Source organism: Chanos chanos, chromosome 4 (genome assembly GCF_902362185.1).
Source record: "Chanos chanos chromosome 4, fChaCha1.1, whole genome shotgun sequence".
Lineage (NCBI taxonomy): Eukaryota > Metazoa > Chordata > Actinopteri > Gonorynchiformes > Chanidae > Chanos > Chanos chanos.
In genome coordinates, this window is record NC_044498.1 from 32,408,536 (window position 1) to 32,418,535 (window position 10,000).

The window sequence follows — 10,000 nt, forward strand, 5'->3', positions numbered from 1 at the left end:
TAGCCGGGTCGTCCCCAACACTTAACACGATCCTTACGCTCACTCTGTTCCTGTTATCGTATGGCTTTAGGAATGTGTCTTCTCTTACATTATCACAGCATACAGCATTACCCCTTTGTTTTTGGTTTTTTTCTGATAACACTATGGTTGACTTCCATGTACTATAGGCTGAGCATCTTTAGGGCAGTGCTATACGTCTGTCTGTGCAACAGCTCATAGTGTGTGTTTGCCTCTTGACTCAGTACTTTCTGAGGGAGAGAGAGAGGAGTAGAGTGAGTAGTGACTGGTGTGTTGGGAAGAGAAGGCCTCACCGGTTTTAATGATGTTACACAGCTCATAGAGAAGCAGCTTGTTGTCTCCTCCAGTGTCCAACCTCTGCTCCATGTAGCTGTTGAGCTCATACACCACACTCTGCATGTCTGTGTCCTGGTACTGCTGGACACAAAAGAGACACACACACCAGTCAACCAGGTCACCCAGACACACCAGCAGAACTGATACTGCTGGACACAAAGGAAACACACACACCAGTCAACCAGGCCACGGAGACACACCAGCACAACCATATACTGCAGATAAATTATTATACGTGAATTACACACACACCATTAACAAGAATATTAACAAGCATATCGGACAGCCATCACCTAAGTAACAAGATATTCACATGTACACTGTGTATTGCCCTGCCTCTGTGCATTACAGATGGCCTTTCTTCCATTATAGTTTGTTTTTTTCCAATCCCTGGTATTGACTACAGCTCCTCTGGCTGTGACAGAGACAGGAATCCCCCTAATTCTCTCAGAGGGACCACTGAGGTTGCTCTGTTCTCGTTTGTGGTTGTGGTGGTGTGTGTTGCATAATGGCAAGCCCCTGTCCAGGTAGCTATTTCTGTGCCTTTCAGTGCAGAGGGTCTGAGGGAAAGGCCCGGATGAGGGGGTGCATCAGATAGGCCCGCCGTGGGACCAGCCACGCTTCCTATATGTGCAGACGTATAGATGACGCACTCCTGGGCAGATGACCCACTCCTGTCTCCTCTCTAGTCTCCTCACTTCTTAAAGTCTCTAACCAGCCCCTCTCTCTCTCTAATGCTGTGAAAACCTCTGGGCTGACTCCCGGCCCTGTTTGGGGGTAACAGACACACTACTGTGCCACACTGACTCTGCCTCAGACCTGTTATATGACTTCTCTCTCTGCAGTGGCCTGTCTGGCTCTGAAGTATGGCTCTGGAAAGGATGAAATCTCGTGATTTGGAGGCCTGTTCTCGCAGCTGCACTGCATTCTCTGATTTTCACCACCTCTGAGAACCCTCATAACTCATCTCAGAGTGAAAATGTCTCCCATGTCCTTCAGCTTAGTTAAATGAGACTTGTCGCTCGCTGGTATGGAAGCAAATATATGTTTTGTGTGGGACTCTGTAGGTCACACAGTAGTGCTAGGGGTGGGAGGATGATGGGTAATCTGAGGAAATGAATACAGGATATATCAAGCTACCACTTTTATTATGATTTCCTGCTTTTCTTTCGTTTTTTGGGGGTCGAGGGGATCGGGAGGGGCCAAGCACGATTAACTTCGTGACTGCTTGCTCTAATTCACATTTGGAAAAAAGGAATATTTTTACTTATCTGAAGGAAGTGAATACATAAGCATGTACCTACACAAAAGCACACACTCACACACACATGCCCGCACACACATGCACACACACAGGCACACACACACATGCACGCACACACATACACATGCAGGCGCGCACACACACACACACACGCACACACACACACACACACACATGCACACTCACTCACTCACTCACTCACTCACTCACTCACTCACAGACTAAGCTAAGACTACTCACTTACCCTGCTGACTTCTTTAGTGGAGGGGTCATCTGTGGGGGAAAAGTAAACTGTTTCAGACCAGAATACAGGCCATGTTCATGTGTACACAATAATCCATGACACATCACATATTAAAAGCATTAAAAGTCCACAGAAAAGTCAGTCAAGAGCTCCACAAATGCTGTTGATTAAAATACACTTCACTTCTGCATACGGCCCCTCCTGTTCTTTCATGTGGTCCTCTTTAATATTATCCAAACACATAAGATTTGGCCTGCAATAATGTGGTTATTCAAATCCCATCATGAAGCACTGGCCCAATGGGAATACGACATCTAGTGTTAGTTCCTTTTTCCAAAGTAATAGCAGTTGAATCCATGCTACTGTATGACTTGCTAATGTGGACAAAGACTGGCAAAGAAGCGAAAACGAAAGTCGACAGACATCAGTCCAAACATCGACGAAATTACTCTGCTCAAACGGTGCCAGGTGTCCAGTGAGGGCAGCAAATAGGTAGGCTAGTCAGCTATGAACTGAGGCCGTCACAACAGTCACTACACTTATCTAAACATCATGGAAAATGTAAACATTTTTTCACAACACAGGCCTACCTAAACAAGAAAAGAGAAGAAAAATACAAAAAAAACAGTAAAAAGAGACAGTTAACTAAGTCAGCAGACACAGAAGACCACACAACTGAACATTTTTGCACCATGCATCCTTTGTTGTAAAGTCCAAGGTAAGCTACAGTCAGTGCAATGTAATGGGGCATGGTTGTTGTTAATTTAACACTATTTAGCCTATTTGGTTCAGGGAGGTTTTTTTTTTTGGGCCGCGGGTGAGACACAAAATTACAATTTGGCCCTCGATCAAATTGAGTTTGACACCCTTGCCCTTTGACATGAAGCAATTAATAAACATTATGTGTCTGTTTGGCTCAGACAGTCACCCTTATGGACAAAACTGCGTTTTGCAGTCTAATACATCCAGATCTCTTCAAAGACATTCAGCCCTCAAATACAGAAAGAGAATAGCTAATGCTGCCCTGTTTTCCACTTCACATTTTCCTCCATAATATCACCTAAAAAACACACAACATAGCCCTGAGTTTGTATGTTTTTTTTTTTTCCTGAGAGGGAAAAGTGGTTTGTCTATGTGCATCAGAATTTCAGATCAGGAGCTTTTTTTTTTTTTTTTTTTTTGAAAGAGCGTGCTGATGTTGAGAAGTCTCTGAAGACGGATAAGACTCTTCCTGTGTTAGCCTTGTGCAGAGAGAACACCTTTGACAGGGGTCAGACTGAGTGCCAGAGGCTCAGGGGGCCATCACAAAGTCATCTCTTCCCCCATCCCCCATGTTTAGACACCATAACAGTCAGCCTGCACTAAACACAACGCACACAGATTCTCATTGCTAGAGAACGAGCCATTGATCAGAGAGAGCAGTGCTGTGTAGAACTGTACCCCGTGCCTGGATTTGAAAATGCTGAGGCTGCTGACGACAACGGCATAAGTTTAATTTACATTCCAGCACATCGTAGCACATTATGTAATCCAGTTTTCAGGCTCTGAATGAGCTCCCTTGAATTTTTACCCGACACTCCAGCCATTTCCAAGAAGCAGGGATTCCTCTTACAATTTCCTTACAGAATTCTGTTGTTTTAAGTACGTTCCTGGAATACCGTTTAAAAAAAAAAAACAAAGTCACAATAAGATTATGAAAAACTGCAAACAGTCCACAAGGACTATAGATGTAGAAGTGTGGTTTAGCTGATTTTTTCACACTGCATTTGCAGTGCGTTGTTTGTGTTTGAGATGTGTCTTATGAGTTGCTGGTATTTGCAGTGTGTTGTTTGTGTTTGAGATGTGTCTGATGAGTTGCTGGTATTTGCAGTGTGTTGTTTGTGTTTGAGATGTGTCTGATGAGTTGCTGGTTTTTGCAGTGCGTTGTTTGTGTTTGAGATGTGTCTGATGAGTTGCTGGTATTTGCAGTGCGTTGTTTGTGTTTGAGATGTGTCTGATGAGTTGCTGGTATTTGCAGTGCGTTGTTTGTGTTTGAGATGTGTCTGATGAGTTGCTGGTTTTTGCAGTGCGTTGTTTGTGTTTGAGATGTGTCTGATGAGTTGCTGGTATTTGCAGTGTGTTGTTTGTGTTTGAGATGTGTCTGATGAGTTGCTGGTTTTTGCAGTGCGTTGTTTGTGTTTGAGATGTGTCTGATGAGTTGTAGGCCTGTGCTGATCATTCCAGAGATTGATAGAGATGCACCAGCTGTGGTCAGAAAGACTCCTCTGCAGCAGGCAGTATCTCTCTAAACCCGTCCCGTCGCTACTGGACACCCAGTCCCAGGCTGCACTGCTCTCAGATCCATGCCAAAGAGCCTCCCCACTCTGCCTGCCCAGGAGTGTGTCTTACCATGTATTACCATCCTAGTGTTAAACAGCAGCACACAGACACTCTGCCTGTTCTGTCTGAAGCCTTTTAAGTGGTGGAGAGAGAGTGAGGGGAAAGTAATGTGGAAGCAGTCTTCTCCTCGACGTGATAATAATATGGTGATTTCACCAAACAAGTCCAACTTTTTCTGACTGTGGCTGCTGACCAAATACACTGGTTAGAAAGCTTAAGAGTCTGAAAGAAAGAAAGACAGAAAGAAAGAAAGAAAGAAAGAAAGAGAGAAAGAAAGAAAGAAAGAAAGAAAGAGAGAAAGAAAGAAAGAAAGAAAGAAAGAAAGAGACAAAGAAAGAAAGAAAGAAATTGACCCTGTGCTGGAAGGGGACCAGTGTAGTCCCATGACGTGTCCGTGCTGTGTGCCTGCTGTCTGTCAGACTCTTAAGTGTTAGATGGCTGTATGGTCTGGCCTGTCATCGCCCTGCTCTGATGCTTAAGTACGTCCTCAGAACCACTCAAAGCTCAGCCTCCCTTCCCTCACCTCTCTGCTCTTTCACTCTCACAGTTTTGGTACAGATACAGAAAATACTTACAAATGCCCTGTAATTCCTGTTGCATTTATGACTAACATGTACATCAAGCTCCAACACTTTAATACACAAATATTCTCAAGGAACCTGCAAGTAAATTTCATTTTTCATCTCCCTGAACATAGAATTAAGTTAGTCTACGTTGTTAGTTAGTCTACACAGAAAAAGTTAATCTATGTTGTCTTAAAAATCAGATATTACAACCAAATCCCCTGGTGTTTTTCTTATATTTGCTTGTTTTTGAGGAGAGGTGACATTGACTTAAGTCTCTCTGAAGGTGGAGTTGGATGAGTCAATACTTTATCAAGGGAGAGCAAGAGTATGGCGTTGTCTTAATATGTATATATTTACAAAACATGGTGATTATGAGAAAAAGCTAAGATTTGTGTGTGTGTGCATGTGTGTGCAAGCTTGGCATTTTGTTCACATGTATGTGTGTACATGTGCATGTGTGTGTGTGTGTGTGTGTGTGTTGGGGATGTATTGCCTGCCTCAGGACTGCATGAATATGAGACATAAACAGGTCCTGGGGGGGGAGGGGAGGGCGTCTTGACACGTAACAATAAGAGAAGACTGACTCTCGCACAATTCCATGCATTACCAAACACACTCTCTCTCTCACAAACACACACACACACACACATGCATATACTTCACACTGCAGTGTTTTACCGGTGTATGCACATAAAACATATGACTCCCACAGGCAACTGTATGTACATACACACATACACACAAACTAACCAAATCTAAGACTTTTACAAACATCTCATGCAGTGTGAGGGGGTTGGGGAATATGTGCTTTGAGGAGAAACAGAGAGAGACATTAGCGTTCTGCTGCCTCTCCTCAAACAATATTTACAAGCTCTCAGTCCCAACTGGAGACCAAGCACTGAGGCACAGTCAGACCAGCCAAACTCTGCAGTGCTGTTTATGCCATACTGACCACTGTCCAGTCCAGCACAGTTTATTTAATTTTTTTCATTTTCATTTCTTTCTTTCTTTCTATGGGAATAAGCAATGTGATGATGATGATAATAATAATAATAATAATAATAATAATAATAATAATAATAATAATAATAATAATAATAATAGTTAGTATTATTGTGATTATTATTGTTATTATTATTATTGTTGTTGTTGTTATTATTATCATTGTTATTATTATTTTGTTGTTGTTGTTGTTGTTACTGAACATTTTAATCAGAATTGATGTAATGGTCAGATTCATAAACTGTCCTGATCTGTCCTTATTCTCTGGAACAAAACAAATTAAGGCACTTAATTTAGGTAGTTGTTTTTTTCTGCTTAAAAGAGGCAAGCTTTAGACAGGCTTCAGTGACTGCTTTTCACAAATGGCTTTGTAGCACTGCAAAGCTGACCATATACTGAGGAAGTCATATGTGTTAGTGATAAGTATATGGCAGCAAATGGGTAACAGCATGTGTGTGAGATGCAAAAAGACAGAATGAACAAGACTGCATGCATCACATGATCACAAGAACATTGGGAATGCTGAGGGGGTCACCCTGAAGAGGACGGGGGCAGAAGTATGCATTGATGCTTTTGAAGACTAAACTGTGATCATATGACGAGGGCTGGGTGTGTGCATAGCTTCACATTGAAGAAATGGAGCATATCAAAGCCAGAAAACAAGACAGGGACCATTGTACTCTAAAAAACATTTCCCCCTACCACCTGGCATTTCCCCCTACCACCTGACCACATCGTACACTCATGTTCAACAAACTACAGCCATAGTACCTGCACAGTCAACAGCTCTCTTACTCAGCAACCTCAATGGACCAGAGTAAACCTGAGTAAATGCCAAAATAAAGGAAACACTGAAAGAAAGGGTCTTATCCGTGCACTGGGTCACCAGAAGCCTCCAGCAGAAATTCTGTTTGCCATGGTATAAATTCTCTATAGAATTCTATAGTGTTCCGTAGAATTCTATAGTATTCTACAGAATTCTATAGTTGTTCTATGGAATTCTATAGTGTTTTGAGCTCTACTAGAGGGATGTAGCACCACTCTTCTAGAGGAAATCATTTGGTGTTTTTGTTGGTGGTGGTGGAAAACACTGGATTAAGTACTGTTTCAGAATCTCCCAAAAGCATTCAGCTGGCTTGAGCTATACCGTTAGCGATGGCCATGTCATATGGTTTTCATGTTCATCTAATCGTTCAGCGACCACTCATGTCCTATGGAGGGGGGGCACTGTTATCCTGGGGGAGACCAGTCATATCAGTGTGGAAATACTTTACCACGGGATGAAGGTGATTACTCAGAATGATTTTGCAGCCCAAACTTTGACAATGCACCCCACACAACAACAGAGCCACTAGACCCAGAACAGTCACTTTGGCCCTTGGGTCTCTTTTGACATGTGCCTCACATGCACCCATCTACTTGTAAACATGATGAATGAAACATGCATATGAAACACGCATTTTGTTTTAGATGTAATAAGGGATTAATGCATTGCAAACCCAACCAACAGTATTCTTCTTTGTGAAGTTTTTGATGAAGATGCCTGCTATCATGTGGTTACCTCAAATGACACATTATGTCATTATTAGCTTCTTTGTCATTCGTTAAAAAAAGAAGAAAAAGAATCAAATCCAAACTTGCTCAAAGTACATCTGAACATGATGCCACATGTTGAAATCTTTTTTGTTTTGCATTTCCTTACATTTGGACCAAACTGCGAGATCAAAATGCCCACATCAAACTGGTGTGTCATCACCGCTGCCTCTCTGCCTGCTGCAGTCACATCTTCACTCTGCCTCTTAGCTGGGCTTGGGCCCAGAACCCTGCAGGGCCACAGTGCAAAAATGTTTCCCTCTCTTCTGACACTAGTGTACTCCTGATAATGGAGCAAAAATCAAAGGACGCTATTAATTGATCGAGAGAATGCCAGACTCTACAAATCTAACATAACAAAACAAAACAAAAAATATATATATATGCAATTGAATTTTTAATGTGTATACAGGGAGCGAGAGAGAGAGACAGAGGACAGAGAGAGAGACAGAGAGAAAAAGAGAGCGAGAGCGAGAGACAGGCAGACAGAGGGAGCAAGCGAGATACAGAGAAAGAGAGAGAGAAAGAGACAGACAGAGAGAATGAGTGAGGGAACAAGAGAGAGAAAGAGAGAGAGAGAGAGAGAGAGAGGGTCTAGCTGGTTGTAATTTCTGTATCTGAAGCTGCTCACATGGCCCAGTAGCTCGTCCAGCAGACAACAGAGCGGTGTGGTGTTTTTGGTGAGGGAGTGGGGTGACAGACAGAGCCCTGTAAGGGAACAGACTCCATCCCCATACTTTCCCACTTCAGGGGCCCAAAGGTCTTTGTCAGTTTAGGAAGTTGTTCAGAGAGGCCTTTGTGTGCGTCTTGCCTGTTAATGACCACTGCTCTGTTCCTGTGTTCACATGTTAAAGCAGCCCAATCTAAACAGATACAGATGGGCTAGGCTACTGAGACAAATGAACAGGCTCCTGGCCTGTGTAGTTTAATTTGTCAAAGGCTCATTCTTCAAGTCCAGACCAAAATGCCTCAGACAACGTACTGCACAAAAAGACTGAAGAAAACTGAATACATGTGCACATTTAAATCTGTAAATCCTGGAAAGTATATGATATGAGACGGGATGATATCCTGTCTTATTCAGGCCACTCCACAGAACAGCCTGATAGCAGGAAGTTTAAATGTGGAAAGCAGCACTGAATTTTAAAAAACAAAAAACAAAAAACAAAAAAACAAAAAAAAAACCAACAACCTAAAACAGGTCTTTTCTGCATGGTCTTCCACGATGACCATGGCATCGTGCCCAGTGAACCTGCCCTGACTAAACTGCCAGAAAAGACTGCACTCTGCAGCAGCCATGCAGAAAACATTTCCAAAATGCGGTACATTCACCCTCCTCCACCTCGGCCTACCCCAGACCGCTGCATGCCCCTGGAGGTTGGTTCTGACGTCAGTAGCTGAGTTGGGCCGTCCGCCAGCCCTGTGGGCCCTTAATGGATGTGGTGGGTCTTGTGAGGCAGGCCGTGGCACAGAGTATGCTGCACACATGGTGAGGCCGACCCGCTCAAACTCTGCTAATGACCCATAAGGACCCGGCAGGCCCATACCCCCCAAAACCCCCAAACCCCCACCCCCAAACCAGCCCCCACTCCACCCATCCCTGTCTCCCTGATACTCAGGTTACACACACACGTACACACAAACACACATTTCAAAAACTGACTGAACCGCAAGCTTTGAAAAACAATGCACAGATACACTACAATTATAATTATCCAACAAATATATCCTAATACACATATGAAACATAATAGGGCATTTTGTTTTGTCAACCAAATCAAATAGATTTACCATCTGTACACAGTCTATATGGAGCATATCAAATAAACACAATATATTTTCCTGGGGTAAGATCATTTCAAATCAAAATAGCTTATCAAAATAGATTATCAGTTATCATTTTAACAGTGATTGTCTTCTTACAGAGCCAGACGATACAAAGGAACATAAATGAGGTTTACTGGTAGCACGGTCTTTGTCATTACCCAGTCAGTACTGTGCATTCTGGTATTCTCCAATTTACAACACTTGTTTCCATGAGAATGTACCTGTGGAGTGACTGCTGCTCTTCCTTTTCAGCCATCTGTCTACTGTCTCCGCACTCACGCTCTCTGACACAAACTCATCCAGCATCTGGGGGTGCAGAGAAAGATAGGCCTTCACTTTCTCATCGGTCAGACCTGGAAGAGAAGAGCAGCTGGGGTCACTTCCTCTGGAGAGAAGCCAGAGTCATTTCCTCCTGATATTCATGACTAAATCAAAACATTTCAGCACAGGAGCAGCTTTCCACTGTTCACCTCAGTTTTTTTTCTTTTTCTTTCTTTCTTTCTTTCTTTCTTTCAAAATGCAAACTTGATTTCAAAGCAGATTTGTATGATACATTACAGCACAGGCAGGAGGGAGCTTTTATGTATTTTCTTTTATGTTGTTTCTTCATAAATTTTACGAAGTGCTGAACTAGGTCTGTGGCCAACATGAAGTACAGAGCACTTATGATCAAACTCAGATCTAAATTGGACAGATGATAGTAATTTTTTTTTTACGTCAAACAAATATTATTTTGTGCAAAAAATATAATAAACTAGCATTACGAAATGG

General features: G+C 42.6%; 1 protein-coding gene across 1 annotated transcript in view; it reads right to left on the reverse strand.

The window, feature by feature from the left end:
- The window catches only part of pde10a (phosphodiesterase 10A), a 42,245-nt gene that overhangs the window by 14,990 nt on the left and 17,255 nt on the right, over positions 1–10,000 (reverse strand). The window contains exons 2-4 of the mRNA XM_030771863.1: positions 9,451–9,582; positions 1,863–1,891; positions 312–432 (exon numbers count right to left, since the gene is read on the reverse strand). Coding sequence (XP_030627723.1) covers positions 312–432; positions 1,863–1,891; positions 9,451–9,582 — 282 coding nt within the window. The remainder of the gene's footprint in view (positions 1–311; positions 433–1,862; positions 1,892–9,450; positions 9,583–10,000) is intronic.